The sequence below is a fragment of the Aptenodytes forsteri genome, unplaced genomic scaffold (assembly GCF_000699145.1).
Source record: "Aptenodytes forsteri isolate BGI_AS27 unplaced genomic scaffold, ASM69914v1 Scaffold310, whole genome shotgun sequence".
Classification (NCBI taxonomy): domain Eukaryota; kingdom Metazoa; phylum Chordata; class Aves; order Sphenisciformes; family Spheniscidae; genus Aptenodytes; species Aptenodytes forsteri.
Genome location: NW_008795680.1, coordinates 592192 through 609912, shown reverse-complemented (window position 1 = coordinate 609912; position 17721 = coordinate 592192). Strand labels below are relative to the sequence as shown.

General features: G+C 49.7%; 2 protein-coding genes across 2 annotated transcripts; both read right to left on the bottom strand.

Moving 5' to 3' along the window:
* Positions 1-651: 651 nt before the first annotated feature.
* On the bottom strand, positions 652-5038 carry LOC103901736 (carboxypeptidase A1). The gene is made up of 11 exons (XM_009282664.1): positions 4974-5038; positions 4198-4279; positions 3301-3435; positions 3048-3146; positions 2429-2530; positions 2249-2350; positions 2003-2113; positions 1678-1768; positions 1329-1528; positions 925-1009; positions 652-839 (listed from the first exon to the last, which is right to left on the bottom strand). Exons 1-11 carry the CDS (start codon positions 5036-5038, stop codon positions 652-654), a joined length of 1260 nt encoding a protein of 419 aa, XP_009280939.1.
* Positions 5039-8687: 3649 nt separating this feature from the next.
* LOC103901735 (carboxypeptidase A2) lies at positions 8688-17721 on the bottom strand. Its single transcript, XM_009282662.2, has 11 exons — positions 17651-17721; positions 15115-15196; positions 14111-14245; positions 13228-13326; positions 12517-12618; positions 12246-12347; positions 11396-11506; positions 10929-11019; positions 10335-10534; positions 9241-9325; positions 8688-8993 (listed from the first exon to the last, which is right to left on the bottom strand). Exons 1-11 carry the CDS (start codon positions 17713-17715, stop codon positions 8806-8808), a joined length of 1260 nt encoding a protein of 419 aa, XP_009280937.1. The 5' UTR covers positions 17716-17721; the 3' UTR covers positions 8688-8805.

Sequence of the window (17721 nt, the reverse complement as noted above, 5' to 3'; positions counted from 1 at the left end):
CCGGCCAGGGCCGTCGGTGAGTCACCTGCCAGCGGGGTGAGAGGCAGGGAGGTGCCAAAATCCCACCACCCACGGCGCCGGCTGCAGCTCAGAGCTGCGGGGAGGAAAAGGGTAAAATTGGGTCGAGAAGGCGCGAGATGAAGATTTTCGCACGGGGGGCTCGGTGAGATGGGGACCTAAACTGTGGCCCAGTCGGTGGTGATGGTGGTGGGGGAGTTGGTTTAAAGCTCAGCGTGGGACAGAGGTCAGAGCGGGTGACGGTCATCCCAGGTGGCAAAAATAAAATAGCAAACGCCTGAAAGCACTTTGCACCCAGCGATGTCCCTGAGAGTGCCCGCTGTCCCTCCTCCCAGCCCCCGGGGAAGGGACGATGGAGCGATGCTGCCCAAAAACCCACAAATTTGGGGTTGGTTGCCCAAAAACCACCCATCCCCTCCCAGGTCCTTCAGGACTGTTGGGCCCAAAGGACGGGGACTTGTAGGGCCAAAGCCACGAGGGGGGAATAAACATCTGCAGGGCTGGGAATCCTTTTTCACTGGTTTTTTTTTTTTGAAGTTTAGCGTGAAAAAATAAAGGTGCCAGCCTTAAACTATAAAGAGTCTTCAGGATTATTTATTGAGATGAGGGGACATCACCAGGGAGGTGCTGGGTTCAGTACGGATGCTCCAGGACGTGGATCATGATATCCAGCAGCGCCGGCCAGGTCTCGGTAGCGGTGGGGATGATCTGGCTGCTGGGCAGGAGGAAGCCGTAGCGTCCTGTGTCCCTCAGCTCGAACGTGAAGGAATATTTCACCCCGTTGTCGTAGGCCCAGTCGATGGTGGTGCCATCTGCCATGTCTGCGGGGAGAGGAGGGGAGATGCGATCCCAAAGCTGAGTGCTCATGGTGGACGCGATGCCGCGGGAAGGGGAAGGGACACTTACAGATGGTGTCCACGACGCTGCCGTAGGTGTATTTCGTCCCATACACGGCGGCCAAGTCGCTCACCGCCTTTTTAGCCAGTTCATTCTGCAAGGGAGAGCCCAAAAGCGGTGAGACCTGGTGGACCCAAGACCCTGGGGCAGCAGAAACGCCGGGGCGGCAGGGTCTAGAGCCCAGCATCATTTCCCAACCCCTCTGCTCTTGCTTTTCCCCAAAACATCCGTAATTTTTGATGGATGGGAGGTACGTCTTGCGATCGCCCTCCCTCCAAGAACCAGGTGATGGGCTTCAAAGTGCAGGTTGCCTCTAACGAGAGGAGCAGGGAGGGTCCTGGGATGATCCAACCTGACTATTCCAGCAAGGCTGGCAGTTGCTGCCCCATGTCTACATTTTGGGGCCATCTCACCAGTTCCTGGTAGTTGGGCGCAGGCGCTCTCTTGTAGCCGTAGGGGAAAAGCAGCATCTGGGAGTAGCTGTGGATGGAGATGACCGATTTCATGTTCCCGTGGCCGCGGATGAAGTCCACGATGGCTTTCACTTCTCTCTCCGAGTGGGCGTAAGGGCCGCGGTAGGTCTCAGAGCAGGGGTTGCTGCTGGAGCCAGAGCCTGGGGCACGGTAGAGGAGGCACCGTGCAGAGAGGCTGCCCCGGGGAAGGGTTTCTAGCCCCCCCAGGTTTCTCCCCTCTAGCAAGAAGCTTCAATGCTTTGAGGCATGAGCGATGCCCGGTGTGGGGACCCAGTGGCCCGGCTCTCACCTCCAAAGCCCGCGTCCCAGTTTCGGTTGGGGTCCACGCCGACACAGTGGGAGCTGGTGTTGATGGACCTCGTCTTGCGCCACATGCGGTTCTAGGAGCAGACGGGGGCGAGACCATCACAGGGATGTGAATCCCGCCCCCCCTCCTTGGGGGACAGATAATGCCCTCCTGCCCAAGCATCTCTGGGGATGGGAGGAAACCACCTCCAACCACTCGCTGTCCCACATGGGAAGAGACATACCTCCCCACCCAAAAACCGCGGCCAGCCACAGTTGCCAGAGCTAAGTGCCGGGACAAGTTCCCCCTGCAGTGTCCCCGCACTCACGGAGCTGTGGGTGAAGGCAAAGCCATCGGGGTTGGTGACTATCTCGAAGAAGATGTCCATGCTGTCCAGGATGGCGGTGACGGAGGGGTCCTGGCCATACTCCTTGGCGATCTGTGCGGGGAGGGGAGCGGGAGCTGCCTCGGTGCCCCTCGGGGATGAGGGATGCGACTGAGCGGTGCCGCAGGGAGGTGTTAAAAAAGGGCTGGGGTAAGAATTGGGGTCCCACGTCCCAGGACACATGGTTACCTTGTTGGCCGTCCAGATGCCAGTAGCTTGGGTGATCCATTCCCGTGAGTGGATGCCGGTGTCCAGCCAGATGGCTGACCGATTTGATCCCCCGGTGCTGAACTGCGCGGAGATGGGGGGGGAATTTCAGCCCTGCATCCTCCCGGGGCAGGGCAAGGTGAGGGTGCCCCCGGTACCCACCTTCAGCACATACAGGGGTCTGTTCTCATAGCTCTGCCCGATCTGGATCTTGCTCACGAGGCTGGGATGATCGTCCACCAGCATGTCCATCCAGTAATAGATCTGAAAGGAGGAGTTGCTGGGTCACGAGGCTCACCTTGGCTTTCCTTTTGGTTTTTAGGGTATCCAGCACCAGATGCAACATGCAGAGCTTCCCTGGAGAAGATCTGGTGCGTCCCTGGAGAAGACCAGGTGCTTGGACCTCTGTGCAAGCAGGGAGGCGCACATCGCAAAGGCTTTTGCAAAAGCAGAATGAACGGTGGGGGAAAAAAGCTCTGAGATCCCCCAACACCATCACAGCCTCCATCAGCCACCCGCTGGGCTCCAAGCACAGGGTTTGACCCCCAAAATGAAGTTGAAGATGTCTTCCAGTGAGGCAGGGAGGTGCCAGGAGAGGCCACGCTGCACGTGGAGGGATGCCTGGTCTCCTGGCTCAGCTAAAACTTCCGCTCAAGGAGGAGAGACATGTCCCAGGGGGGTCTCGCTGCCACCACGAATGTCACTGCATGGATGTAACCGTGGCACGGGCTGAGCATGACCCCAGCAAGATGAAGTGAATGCGCTGCAGAGCAAAAAGTACCTCGTCTATCGTGTGGTAGGAGGCAAAATCGAACGTGCTGGTGCTTCTCTCTACCCTCCTGGACTTTGTCATGGTTTTCTTTTCCTCATCCAATAATTCCTGTTTAGGAGGGGAAAAAAAAACCATCAAACAGGCTGGAAGGAGCAGGGGGTTGGGTTTTTCTTCCACGTCCTCATGGTTTCCAACTTTCTGGGTCTTCTGTTGGGACTGAGCCATGGGAGCTCATCCCACTCCCCGCCGCAGCCCTTCTTACCTGCACGTCCTCGATCATGATGCTGTAGGAAATGCTGTTGGACTCCAGGAAGATTTTGACTGCTTGGAGGCTGGGGAAGGGCACCCGCAGGTCGGCTGGTTGGCCGGGGCTGGTGGGATGACGCCAAAAGTCAACCTGGTGTGGAGGAGAGGAGAGAGCTCGGCCCCACCTCGTGCTGGTGCTCATCCATTAATGGTGACCCATCCCCAGCACCAAAAGGGGGTCTCATAAGAGTTTCCAATGAAGGATCTAGAAAGGTCTTTGGACAAGTTTTGGGACACACATGGGTACCAGGATGGGTCAGGGTCCCTTTGCCTCACTCGATGGCTCTTCTACAGAAACATGTTTCAGCCCAGGTTGCTTGTTGGCTGCAAACGTCCCTTTTAATGATGAGTATTTGTGATTAGAGCAGACACAATGAGACGCCGGGGTCACCGCGTGCTGGTTTTACTCTAATTTTGTAGGGGTATCTCCTTAGATCAGCTCTGCGGTGCAGATGCTGTTCCCCACCACCCATCTCCCTCCTGCTGCTCCCACTGCTTAAGTTTTTCACCGGGATTCACCCTGCAAAGCAACCAGGGCAAACGCAGCGGGAGCAGAGTTGTGTCGTAATTCAAGCCAAAAAAAAAAGGCAATGACATTTTAGACCTGTCATTTACCAGACATTTACTCAGCCTGGGAACCACGATGCTGCAGTGGCCGGGGTGTTCTCGCTTCGCCTGAAACAGGAGGGCTCAAGGTGCCCTAAGCTAAATATTATATTTATATAGCTATAAATTATACTTATCCAAAATGGGAAGGAAAATTGGATATGAGGCCAAAAAAAGGAGGGAGCCCTGATGTCACCAGGTTCTCTGTTTCACACCGGGGGATGCTCGGGGCCCCATCGCAGCTCACCTGCAGCTCTGCCTGCTCGCCCAGCACCCTGAGCAGGGTGATCTGCTCCTCGTCGCTGGCCGTGATGCGGAGAACCTGGTCCCTGCAGGGAGGCAGAGCCATCAGCGCATGCGGGGGGGGGGGGGGCAGGAGCTGAGCCTCCAGGGCTGACGTGGCCCCATCATGGGCTGGGTGGAGGCTGTGAAAGGTCTGCACCGGTTCGGTGGGTTGGAAAGTGCATCAGTTGTTGGGGGTTTGGTGTCGAGAGCGAAAAATGCAGGTTCAGAACAGCCGCAATGGGAAAAAGAGCAAGTGCCGGACGGCCCATGGTGGTCTCCATCCTTCCTTTGATCACGAGAGCTCCCAAAATGTTAGGAAATATCTAACAAATAGACATTTCCTAACATAGCCTCTGCTCCAGCCCAGCTGGGCTCCCTCGGGGACGGGTACAGCCCCCAGCAGAGAAGACAATGCTCTCCTTCCCCAGCAGCAAGTTTTCCCCATCTCCGTTCAGTCCTTCCCCTGCAAAAGCTCGGGGTGATGCTCTCAGGATTTAGCATCCCCTGATTTCTACCCTCTGCAGCAGCCAGGAGGGTGCTCAAAACCTCCCTCCAAATCTGGGGTGAAACCACACCTTTCCTGGTGTCCACGTGGCAAAAGCTGACAGATTTCCCTCCTTCGGGCTGTCGCCCTTCTCATTGACCCCAAAGGAGGGCGGACGGAGCCAGGCATCTCTCACCCCGGTCCCCGTCCCCAACCAGGGTGCCCCACCACCCCCTGCTTTTGGCAGGACTCACCCCACGAAAAGCTGCTCGCTGCAGGCGGCTGCCACGAGGGCGGCAAAGACCGGGAGGATCTTCATGGCGAGCGGACGCAGATGAGCCTCAGCCCCCGAGGGAATTTATAGCCCCCTATATAGTGCTCCGGGGGGCACTCGTGGACCTTCTCACCAAGGCCACATCTGCTGTCCCCACGGAGCCGGCAGCGACAAACAGATAAGCCAGGAACGGCTCCCGGGAGCCCAAATGTTTGCTTTATTTGGCGAAGTCAACGAAAGAGCAGCCAAATTAGGGAGGATCTGATAACGTCTTCTTCAGCACTCGGGTCCTGCCGCGGGCGGCTGGGGAGGATGCGTGCCCAGGCACCCAGCTTGGTGCGAGTAGGTGTCATGGTCACAGTCACCACCCAACCCACAGGCGTTGGGACGGTGGCGACGGTGGGGTCATAGGACCCCAGAGTACACAAGGACACAAAGGCGCTTTGTTTCCATTCATTTCTTTATTACAGATTACTGTTAGTAAGTCAGGTATAATTATGATTAGTAAAGCAAGTGTATATTACAAGTTACCACAAAATTACTAGCAGAAAAGCAAGTATATAAACATATATATATTTTTATGATTAATTACTCATATGCACACACACACACACACACACGTATATATCTATAAAATTCAAAATATATCATTCAAATTATTACCAGTGCCGTTCATCAAACCGCTCCCAGGAGCGGGGCCAGTCGACAGTGGATGAAGTCTCACTTCGAAGACGATGGGCGTCACGGAGCCCGGAGCCAGGCATCCCCGGCGAGGGTCCGAGGGGTCGCACAGGGACGTTCACCTGGGGGGGTAATTCTCGGAGAGGGAGAAAGAGGGGCTCGTTTTTGGGTAGAAAGCGAGTTATTTTTACGTCTTTGGCGTGGATACATGAGTGGGCGCAGGACAGCAGCCCCTGGAGCAGCCGTTGCTGACTTCTGCTGTCTTAGGAGGTCAGTTTGTCATAGTGGTTTCTTTGTTCCCCAGGTTATAGCAGAGTCTTTGTTCCCCAGGTTATAGCAGTGTCTTTGTTGTGCGCTTATCTACGATGGCCCCGAGCTCCCGCCCGCGCTTGTCAAGGATGCTCCAGGTTCCTGGGCTGGGTTCCCAGGCTGGCAGACATCATCTCAGTCAGTTTTTTAGCAGACATCTTCTAACCATGGGGTTTTTTTCCCATTAAAACCAGGTCGCCTTTCTGGTTGCGCCGACAGCAGGGTGTGCCGCGGGGAAGGTGCCGTGGTTGGGGGGGGGTCCGTTGCGACTTCATAATGCGGAACTGGTGGTGATGGTGAGCTGGTCCTGGCTGGTGGTGCCAGGGTAGAGGTCCTCATTGAGGCAGGATCATGGGGTAGTTGAGGTGGGAAGGGACTGCAGGAGGTCTGTATCCGACCTTCCAGACAAAGCAAGGTCAGCTCTGGGGGCAAACCAAGTCCCTCCACGTTGGGTCTTGGAGTCCTCCAAGGATGGAGGCTGCACAGCCCCTCTGGGGGACGTGTCCCACTGCTGGACTGTCCTTCTGGTGGAAAAGCATTTTTCTATGTCCAGCCTGGCTCTCTCTCGCTTCAGCTGATGCCATTGTCTCTCCCATCACGCCTTGTAGTGAAAAGCTTGGCTCCATTTTCTCAATAACCTCTTCAAAGGGACAGGAGGGTCCCTGTCAGGTCCCCCCACCCCAAAGCTGACTCATCTCCAGGCCAAACCAGCCCATCTCCGTCAGTATCCCATCATGGGACACATCCTCCTGTTCCTCCTGGTGGCCTCCATCGGTCCTGCTCCAGGTCTCTTTGGTGCCAGGGGTCCAAAAACTGGATGCAGTTGTCATCAAGCCACATGCAAGAAGAGGGTCCAGGTGGCCTCAAGACCTGGATGGTTGGATGGAGCTTCAAAGCCAGGGCAAGGCCACAGGTCTACAACCCCAGCCGAGGCTCCTCAGGCTCTGCAGCTCCTGCCCACCACTTGCCACAAGGTCCCCGCTCCGGTGGCAGCAGGTCGGACGGATCCAGGAGCCAACCATGTGCCCTGGGCCCTCCCCGTCGGCGGAGTTTTGCCAGCGGTACTTGTATCGCTGGCTGGAGGATGGGATTTTGGAGGATGGGATTTTGGAAGGGTGGGTCAGTTTGGGAAACAGGTGCCACCGGATGGGGTCGTGAGTGGAGGGGACAGGGACACATGCGGGGAGCACCGGCTGCCCCGTGCTCGGGTTTGCTTTCCAAAACAGCCCCACTTAACCCAAAAATAAACCCACGTGGTGCTTCCCGATGCCTCAGCTGCACCTTCACCTTTCTTTCCCTGCCAAAAGCCTCGTGTCCTTTGAGTCCGAACTAACGTTTTACCCGCTGCGGCAGGTGTGTTTGCTCTCCTGCCAAGCTCACGGAGGAGTGAGTAACTCACCAGCTGCTGGGGGGATCACAGGACTTCGAGATAAACCTGTTAGACTTGATAATCACCGCAACAGCAGCGGGGATTGCTAATCTCTGATCCTTCGGTGGCCCCCGTGCACGGCCCTGAGCTGTTTGCTCTTAATCCCCAAGAAATTAGCAGGCTGAACAACAGAACGAGGGAGGCAGGCTCTTGAGGGACCGCGGACTGGCCGTGCTGGATGAGAGCAGGCGCCCTCCCACCTCCAGCCTCCCTCTAACCGTGCCCCCTGGGCAAATGTGGGAGGGAGAAAAGGGGCAGGACAAATATATGGGGACATTAGGCCAGGGGACGGACAGACGGACGCACACAGACACACACACACACACACACACAGAGAGCGGTCAGTGGCCTGGCAGCATCCTGAGGCCCGTTAAAGGAAATTAAATTCCTTTAATCAGTCTCACAGCCCGGATTACGCTGCTTAACATCAGGCCCTCTGCACCAGCCCGTTCCGTCCCCAGAAGCGAGCTCTGTCAGAGCCCCCAGGTTCACAAGAGCAGCAACACGGAGCTGTTACGCACAAAAAAAGAAATTCTTCCCTGTCCTCTCTAAACAGCCACTAGACGCTACCGGAGCGGAGCGTAAGGCAGGCTCGACCAATCCCCCCAGCTGTAGCTATGCTGCAGCAGCGGAGCAATTAATTTTCCAGACGATCTCGTTTATCATTCAAGTGCTTCAGCAGCTCTGAAGAGTTCACCCCACTTTCAACCCACAAATTTCAGAAATCCTTTACCAAACCTGCACCCTCACCCCCCTGGGAGCCCGGGCTGGTTGTGAGGAGGGGGTTACTGCGTGGGCAGGGAGGTTTGCAGGAGTACAAGACACTGCTAAGGGCTGGCATTGCTCGGAGCAAATGCATTTTGCATTTACTAATAGGGACGGAGCTGCAGAGGGCACAAGGCAGGACAGTTTGCGGCAGTCACGAGCTAGGGGACAAGCACCTCCTCCTTTCCCAGCACACCTCCCCAGATTTAATCTCCCCTCAGCCTCTGCACCGACGCAAGTCCCTCAGCTGACTTCTTGTTTATCCGGGTGGGAAGAGGCCTGCTCTCTTCATCTCACCAGAGGTCACTCTGACATCTCAATAGCCACACACATGCTCACATCTTCCATCCTCCTCTTGTCAACTGTTCCTACTGTGTCTCATTGAGGGGGACCGCAACCAAGTCCTAAAATCTGTGACACCTTCTAAAGGGTCTACCACGCACACAGCGATGCAGTGAACAAGACAAGCACGAAACATCTTTTATACACAGGCATGTATTGCTGTAGGAAGAACGCGCACAGGGTTTTTATTCAGCCGGGTGCCACATCATTACAGGTGTCTCAAGCACACCAAGGGGAGAGGATTTATGAGCTCGCTGCTACAGGCAGCCGATTCCCACCCCGGCTTTTAGTACGGATTGTCTCGCACGTGCTCCATGATTTTTTTCAGACCCAGCCAGGTCTCCTCTGCAGTTGGGATAATTTGGCTGGCTGGCAGGAGGAAACCATAGCGACCCGTGTCTCGCAGCTCAAAGGCAAAAGAGTATTTGATGCCGTAATCGTAGCTCCAGTCAATGCTGCCTCCACTGGCTTGGTCTGAAAGAGAACGGGAGAAGAGCCAGAAGGGTGAACAGAGGACTGATTTGAGTTCTGCTGTCCTGCTTTTTATATTTGTGAGGGACAAGTATTAGGTTTTTACGTGAACACTCATCTCCGATGTTTGACTGGTGGTGTCACTCTACAGAAGCATCGCTGCTTCCAAGAGGGAGAGACCTTGGGGAGGGGGGACAAAGACTGTTGCCCTGGGACAGCCCATAAAAGCTCAGACTAGCAAAATACTCACAAATAGTAGTGCAAATGCTCCCCACTGTAAAGGTGGTGCCGTACAGGGACTGGATGGAACTGGCAGCAGCCCTTCCCAAGGCATCCTGGAGAGGAGAAGATGAAGGACAAGTCAGAAAGTAGCCACGCTTAATGAGACTAAATGTTAAGATTTCACCAACCTGAACCACACTCAGGGAAATCTCCAAACTGCTTTACAGCCTGCTTTCACCCCCCAATAGACTAGTGCCAAATCAATCCATTTCTTAATTACTCATACTAGTGACAGCACTCACAACTTCCACAGTATTTTTGGGAGGCAACATTGCAGGTAACTTAAATCATAGCAGCTTCTATATCCGATCATCCAGTGTTTCATCTCACCGACCGTCTTGTCAAGAGAAGGTTCAAGAGATACGAGAAAATCCCAAGGCAGTCGGAGATCTTCCAGTAGCCAGCGGTCAGCTTTGTGCTCACTTCAACTACGTAACGGGTGGTTGTAGAGAAAACAGAGCCAGGCTCTTCTTGGAGGTGTAGGGAAAAAGGATGAGCGGCAACAAATTGCCACAAGGGGAATTGCATTTAGGTATTAGGGAAAAAGAAAATCCCCATGACAGTGGGGAAACTTTAGGAAGGGCTCAAAGAAGCTGTGGAATTTGCCTTTAGACAAATCAAAACAATCAATCAAAACTCAACCCTAAGCAACCCGATCTGATCTTGAAATCGGCTCTGACCCCAAAGCCTGCCTGCTTTCAGCAGAGGGTTAGACTAGAGACCACCAGAGGTCCTTTCCATTTGAATTACGATTGTGAGATTCATATCGCCTCAAAGATATATTACAGCTGTGATGCTGTCATTAAAGGAGAAAGAAGGAAACATGGATGAGCAAAGAGGGCTGAGAATGGGTGGGGTCGGCACGTGTTTGCATACGACCAAGACTTCTCTTTTAAAGGCATTGCATTGCACCGGGTTTTTGTTCGCCCTCACGGATGGTTACTGTTCTAGATGGCAGAGTTTAACCTCTTGTTTTAATCCCGATATCTCACTGTAATACTTGAGTACAGAAAACCGGCTGGACAGAACAGAGGAAGCTAAAGCCAAGTCATTATGTCTCACCAGCTCAGCATAGTCTGCCGGTTCAGTGCATTTATAGCCATAGGGATACATCAGGAGCTGAGAGTAACTGTGGAGGGTGAGGAAGGCCCGGATGTTTCCATGATTCTTAATAAAGTTGACAACAGATTTAACTTCCACCTCTGAGTTGGCACTGGGCCCACGGTAAGAGTCAGAACAGGGATTACTACTGGCTCCAGGACCTGTTGGTGCAAAGGAGGAACAAAGGCAAACCTGAAAGAACTGGCATTCATGAAAGGTCAAAGCGGACCAACACAAAGCCGGGCTTTCCTAAGAACAGGTCTCCAGCCAAAGGCAAGGCCTTAAGTGCTGATAAATGCTCAAACAGCAGCGACAGAGCATGAATACTCAAGGGACCTACTTCTAGAAGATACAGATTACTTCCTTCATCTTGTGCTCACTGGCAATTAATCAATGCGAAATTATCTTTACAAAGACAGCCACCATCCTATTTGACCATTTTCTTTCTGAATCCCTTATATTAAGGCAATTGCTGGTCCTGCGTAACAGGATCCGGGAACACGAAAGGGAACTTTCTTCTTAGTGACCACCAGAATCCAGAAACTTTATTCCTACCTCCAAAACCTGCATCCCAGTTCCGGTTTGGATCAACTCCAACACATTGACTGCCTCGATTCTTGGAGCGGGTCTTCCGCCACATGCGATTCTAAAACAAACATACACTGTGGCTTTGAAAAGGAGCAAATCTCAGCCCTTGCATTAAAACTGCTACCCAGAAATAGTTGCCATTCACCAGGAAGAGATCCTGGTGCCTAATCTTAGGCACAAGCCTAAGATTATTTCTGATGGGCTGACTGCTGAGATGGGCCAATGGACAAAAAATTGAAGGGCTGGTAAATTTACAGAGGGTTAAGACGGGTTAGACAAGTAATTAGTATCTTTGGCTGCCTAACTCTTTTGTAACTCCTTCTTACAGCGTTAAGAAATGGACTATCAGAACCTACTTCCCTCGCATTTATTGCTCGCTTGGAAGAGCATGACAGCTTTCCAAATCAGCTTAGACACACAGCACGCTTACTCACTGTGGTGTGAGTGAATACATATCCATCAGGGTTTGAGACCGTCAGCAGGAAAATGTCCATTTTGTTCAGCAGAGAGGTGAGGGATGGATCCTTCCCATAGTCGGAGGCAATCTAAGCAGAGACAATACGGTACACCGTGATTATCAGCGTATTTCTTTCCCGCATGCTTATGCTCTAACAGCTAGGTACAGAGGCAAGTCTGGCTTTCAGGGCAGGCAAACATGAAACATTAATTATCTGCTGGCCATAACTGTTCCTCGTTAGACTTGGAGCTTGGAGAGAGCAATGAATCTGTTTTACTATTTTATTCTGAAGACAGGAAGTTAATGGAAGAGGGCAACAAAATTTTCTCCTGCCTGTCCCAGAGAATGGGCCAAGGCTGGCACTAAGATTGAGATGGATTAGCCAGCTTGGGAATATACAACTGCGCTGCGCTTTGGCGGCTTAGCCATTTTCAGCAGAATTTAAATGCTCATTTATATAGAGCTGGAAGTTTTGGCACTTTTGTGGAAGGTAACCAACGACACAGTGTTTCTCTGTGTCGGCAGACCGAAGCAGCAAACTAATCTCAAAGTCCTCGGTTATTTGTGTAACTATCAGCCCTGCAGTCCTCAACAATTTCATCTCAACTACTACATTTCGTCTGCCTAAACCCAGCTGTTCTAACAATACACAGCATTTTTCAATTCTTTGTCTAGGCAGCTGCCATACTCTCTCTGGAGTCGGCTGTGTTTTAAGAGGGGTGAAGGAGAGTTAGCAGAGCTGGCTAAACACATACAGGTGTGATATACTTTTAAATAGTCAGAGGAATTCACAAGATAAAAGAAAAATCAATCACTGCTGAAGTGACCTTTTTAGCTATCCATATTGCACTCGCTTGGGTAACCCACTCTCGGGAATGGATACCGGCATCAAGCCAGATTGCAGGACGGTTGCTTCCTCCGGTGCTGAACTGTCAAACAAAACAGAAAGTTTCAAAACTCCCACTGACAGCTTTTAGTCAAGAACATCCCGTATAGACTGGGATGCTTTGGACCGAATTGTGCTGCACCTATAACGCGTATGTATATTAGTATATGAATACACATACGTATGCACACATTCTGTGATATATGCTGTACCTTGAGCACGTACAAAGGCCGCTTTTCGTAGGATTGCCCAATCTGGAGCTTACTGACAATGTTGCTATACTCAGATGCAAGATGATCCAGTTCTGCATAAATCTGAAATGAAAAGTCATGATGACATTTACATTACATTTATGTGTAGTACTGCCCGGAACAATGGTAGGACCTGACGAAATCTACTTTTCTCTCCTTTTGCCTTCATTACTACGACGTCTTCAAAGCCCCATCCCACCTTATGTCAGTGTAGTCAGTGCTGTTCCTAACATCACAAAGTAGAAGGAAGGACTGCTATACCGTCAAGATCTACTTATTTCGGGAATGAGTTCAAAACCCTCTTTAAGAACTTCTGGTAATAAAAATACCTTGCCCTCTGCTCTGCTTGATAGCTACTGGTTTCCTATATTTCCCTCTTTCAAGATTCATTTACCTCTCAATCTCTTTTGAGGGTCAGAAGGAAGGGTTTTGACAGAACTCTGCAGAAGAGTTTATGAAAAAGTATCATCAACACTTGCCTGTTCCAACACTCTGTCAGGGAGAGCACTGGCTCATTGGGCTGACCACAAAATTAATACATTTAAAAACAAAACCACGTGGCAAAAGGAGCTGGAAAGACAGTTTAGATCGTAATATAGGATGTTAAATTGAAGACAGCATGAAAAAAGACCAGAAAAAAGAATCCTCTTCCCCCAAAGCTGAGATACTCACGGAATCTAGAGAGTGGTAAGTTCCATAGTTGAAGCTGTTGCTGCTGCGATCCCTTTGTTGACTGTAGGCCATATCTTGCTTTTCTTTATCTAGAACAACCTGAAAGAAGATATTCAACTGTTGGGAAAAGCCTGCTTAATTTGCAAACTTCTGACCAAATGTTTATCTCAAATAACGAAACGGTGGCGCTGCATATTGACTCCAGCCCCAGAGCCAAACTTCCCACAGCTATGGAGCAAACAGATGATTCTGCTGAATGTATCTGTAGCGAAGTGGGCAAGAATACCAGCGTTTAAATGGTCAGCATTAAGTTTTAAACACGTCTTAAGATGAACAAGAATAGCGTTGGAAAGCTTCGGGGGGGGAAAAGACAGTGTTTCTGCTGAGTTAATGCTATTTTAGATGCCCTTTTGGGATTACTGATCATGAAGAAATGTCAGATTAGTGCCCAAGCAGTTGACTTTTCGCTCACACCGTGGTGTGCAGTTCTTTCAGATTAGGACCCTGATCTACTCTTAACACAGTTTACTGAATTATGAGTAATTTCAGTGTTGTCATTCCCAAACGTCTGAGGCCAAAAGACCACACAAAATTCCTCAGGGCTTATCAGAAGAGGAGCCCTGTGGAGCCTATGAGTTTATTGATGTCACTATTCAACGTGGTTTCAGACAGCATCTGCAGAGCGATCTCCACAGCTTCCCAGTGCAGCAGTGATCCACAGATCGTCTCCGAGAAATTAATCCACAGACTACAAAAATAAGGGGACGACCTCATGGAAAGCAGAGTATAGAAGAGTCCGTGTTAATGAACGAGGCCAGATTGTGAACCACTATTTGTTTCCGAAGGATATAAAATCTAAATATGTGCCAATGGCATTGCCTACCTGCAGGTCTTCAATCAGGATGGCGTACTCAATCCCATGGGACTCCAGGAAGGCTTTGACTGCTTGGACACTGTTAGCGGGGATTCGCACATCCACAGGGAGGGCAGGGGTGGAGGGATTTATCCAGAAATCAAGCTGAAAAGAGAAAGGAAAATGGATTTGGTTTGGGGAAAGCGTTCTGCAAACAGCTCTTCTAAAGTTTTAGAAATGCTGATTTCTCCCAAATTGAACGACTCCTGCAGTATTGTGCCCCGTCATGCTTACAGCACGTTCCATTCTTTAGCTTGGCCTCACCACAACCTTGTATCAGTTAATGCAACAAACAAAAAAACAACAAAGGTCGCAGGAGGCTAAAGTCAGCATTTTCACTGACTTCAGAGCTTCAGTCACATAAGCAAGAGGAAATTTTCGTCTTCTCTGATGATTATTTTACCGTTCTCCCTTTCACCAGAAATAGCTTCAAGAAATGCTCTGTATTACAGTATCAGGTAATATGAAACCCATTGTTTTTATTTCTCCTTTGGCAGGGCTTTTCTAAATTTTCATTTCTATACTATTCAAATCAATATTTTTAAAGAAAGTGATAATAAAAATTCTCACCAATGGCAATAAGAACAGTAATAACCCAGAACTTCATAGTGTATTATTTTCCTGTTTCAATACAGTGTAGACTAACTAATAAATTCCTCCCACAACGCTGGGAGACAAGTACAAAAACATTAGCATCCACACTTTAAAGACAAGCTTTTCGATACTAAGACTAAGAGCAGATCGGTTCAAACATGATATAAACCCAGTAGGAAGAAAATATGAATGCAGGCACTCCTGAATACCAAGCTGGTACTAGAACTTGCAGATCAAACACCAAGTATTGAGACAGTAAATTTATTTATGGCAGCTGCCACAGTATGGTACGAACCTTCCAAATGCGATGCAAAGCCCCACCCTGCTACGTCCTACCCCAGTCTGAAATGTTAAAAAATGCCTCTGTGGTAATAACATACCCCAAGGTGTTCCAGTGATTCCAAAAGCTGTAACTTCTGAACCTCCTCCTCATTTCTTGTCTTGATTCGGAGAACCTGGTGCCTGCAATAAATCAGTAAGTCTTCAGAAACAGTCTCAAAAAGGGGTCTGGTTGAACGAGCTTGTTATTAAGATCATGAATTTGGTGGGTAATTATTTGCATGCTACCAACCGATATGGACTTCTTTAATGCAGTTGACTTAGTGTCACCCAAGAGTTCAACCAAAAACCTGCAGGGCCAGCCTGCTACACGTGCACTAGGTCAGTAACTAGTTAAATGGCAATTTTTAAGATTTCATCAAAAACAAGACATCAAGTGGATGAGTTTTTAATTGCTTACAAGGATCAGTCTTGCATCTAGTAGTTATTTTTTGTCAACAGCTTGCAGAAAAAAGAATATTCTGGTTGAGTTTGCAAATGATCAAATGTTTGGGGAGCACTATACAACAAAGCAAACCAAACACTAAACATGGGATTCATTTCACCTTTCTCCAGTTTAGTCAAAGACTGTTCACAAACTTCCCTGTGTTGTCAGAAGCCGATACCATCAGAGGGTGGCTCGCACCATTCCAGATGGAATGAATCACCTTCTGGAAGTACCTCACTCCACCGGTTATAGAGGTAACCTCAGCTATTAACTTAGACTATGCATTGTACAACATACAGTGATCACAACGTACAGTCTCTACGTCGTTTTTAGATCACTAAAAACATATATCCCGTTCAAATACACAATGTTCCAGGCTGCTTGGTAAAACAGGTACAAGCAAACAGTACCACGAGGACAGGCTGATGAGCTCAGGCTTGTTCAGGCTGATCTAATTGCAGCCTACAACTACTTGAGGGGGAGTTACAAAACAATGACAAACTCTTCTCGGTAGGGGTAGATGATGATAACAAGGGGAAACAGCTCCATGCCCTGCTCTGAGCAGGAGGGTGGACTAAAAACTTCTGGAGGTCCCCTCCACCCCAATGCTTTTACGAAATGACAAAAGGATCTATGAACAATAAGGGAATGCAACAGTTGGGGGACAGTAGATCCTATTCTGGAGAACCAGGGGGGATCCTGAAGGAAACCTGGAAGCCATAATGAATTAACAACTGGAAGTACAGCCCGGGATCAATGCCGTAGCAAAAAGCACCGATGTGCTCCTCAGCTGTATAGCCTGGGGTTTACTGCACATGAGCCAGGCGTTAGTGCTGCGTTTGCAAATGGCATTTGGCGGCTAATGCATTTGGTGTGTTCGTTTTCGTTCTCTTCCCTAGACATGTGCATTTGGCCACTGTTGGAGGCAGAACAAAAGTCCATGGAGTCCCATACCCTGACCTGGCCCAGCTGCTCTGCTGGCATCCACTGCAAGCAGTACTGAAAGATGGAGATGGCTCAGCAAATCGACATGAATAACTGCAGAATCGGAAAACACATCTTAAGACAGGGTAAACAAGGGGCTTGGCATATGAGCTCAGTTACGTGTGCGTTTATTTACTAGTGTGGCCGCAGCTGCTGAGAAGAGACGCTCGTTAACACCAGGTTCCTCAGTCTGGCAAGCTGAGGAATAAGATTCTTTTGATGGACCAAATTAAATCAACACTGAAGGCACTTTACCACATTAATAACTTATTATTGGATTCTCCACCACCATAAGCTTTATTTCTGGGTTGGATTCTTCTGTGAAGAGATGAGGGTCATTAACCACAGCTACTGGACGTGACTGAGGAACGAATTCATGAGAATCCAGTCTACATTATGCCAGAGTCCAGATTAAATGATCAAAATACCTTCTCCTGGCTTTACAAATCCTAGGGGTTTAGTAAACTATGTATATTACTTCTTATTCTTAATCCTTATATCTTCATATACAGATTTACTCACTAGAATCTAGTGTTCACGTACTACTTCTCAGGAAGTATCTATTGCGTTTTTTATCGTCTTCTATTAAGTTTCTTACACAGTCAGTAAGACTGTGAGGAAACACACCAGAAGGAGATAATTTTGCAATGCAACATACAGATGAACCTTTAGAATATAATGGTTGGAAATAAGGATTTGAATTGCTTAAAAGGCTCTGAAAAGAATTAAGCATTTAAAGAGAAATGAAAATGTTCAAAAACAAAGAGAAGCTAGCGACCTTTCCGATCTGAAGCCTGGTTCTGGTCTTTCGGCTCTGCTCTGTGCCGGACCAGATCTGTCAAGCTGAACACTCGAGCTTTGCAGCGAGGTTCAGCTCCAGATCAAGGCTCGAGACTGCTCCCTGGGTACAGTCAAAGCCAAAACAAAGCCTTGGGTGAACATGAATTTAGGAACTCAACTCTGCAGCTAGACCCTTCTCCTTAGAAAACCCAAATGAAAGTAGAGAGGGGTTCCTTCAAACACTGGAGTACCAAAGCAACAAGACAAGTCAGTCGTAAAATGTAAAGAATGTGCCCCAAGCAGATTTTGTAAAGTTAAGATCATGAAAAACAACAACTGGATAATACGGCCTTAAATGAAAGGCCTTCCACAAAAGCATAACTCACCCAACAAAAGTTTCCAGGCACAAGGAAGCCCCGAAGAGGGCACTGAAGATCAAAATCAGCTTCATGTTCGA

Coding starts and splice junctions, on each gene's coding strand:
- LOC103901735 (XM_009282662.2), bottom strand. CDS start 17,715: ATGAAGCTGATTTTGATCTTCAGTGCCCTCTTCGGGGCTTCCTTGTGC. Junction 14,246..15,114: donor AATCACTGGAACACCTTGGG/GTATGTTATTAC, acceptor TTCTCTTTTCAG/CTTGATTTCTGGATAAATCC. Junction 12,348..12,516: donor GGCCTTTGTACGTGCTCAAG/GTACAGCATATA, acceptor TTTGTTTGACAG/TTCAGCACCGGAGGAAGCAA.
- LOC103901736 (XM_009282664.1), bottom strand. CDS start 5,038: ATGAAGATCCTCCCGGTCTTTGCCGCCCTCGTGGCAGCCGCCTGCAGC. Junction 1,529..1,677: donor CTGGGACGCGGGCTTTGGAG/GTGAGAGCCGGG, acceptor ACCGTGCCCCAG/GCTCTGGCTCCAGCAGCAAC. Junction 840..924: donor CAGCGTCGTGGACACCATCT/GTAAGTGTCCCT, acceptor CTCTCCCCGCAG/ACATGGCAGATGGCACCACC.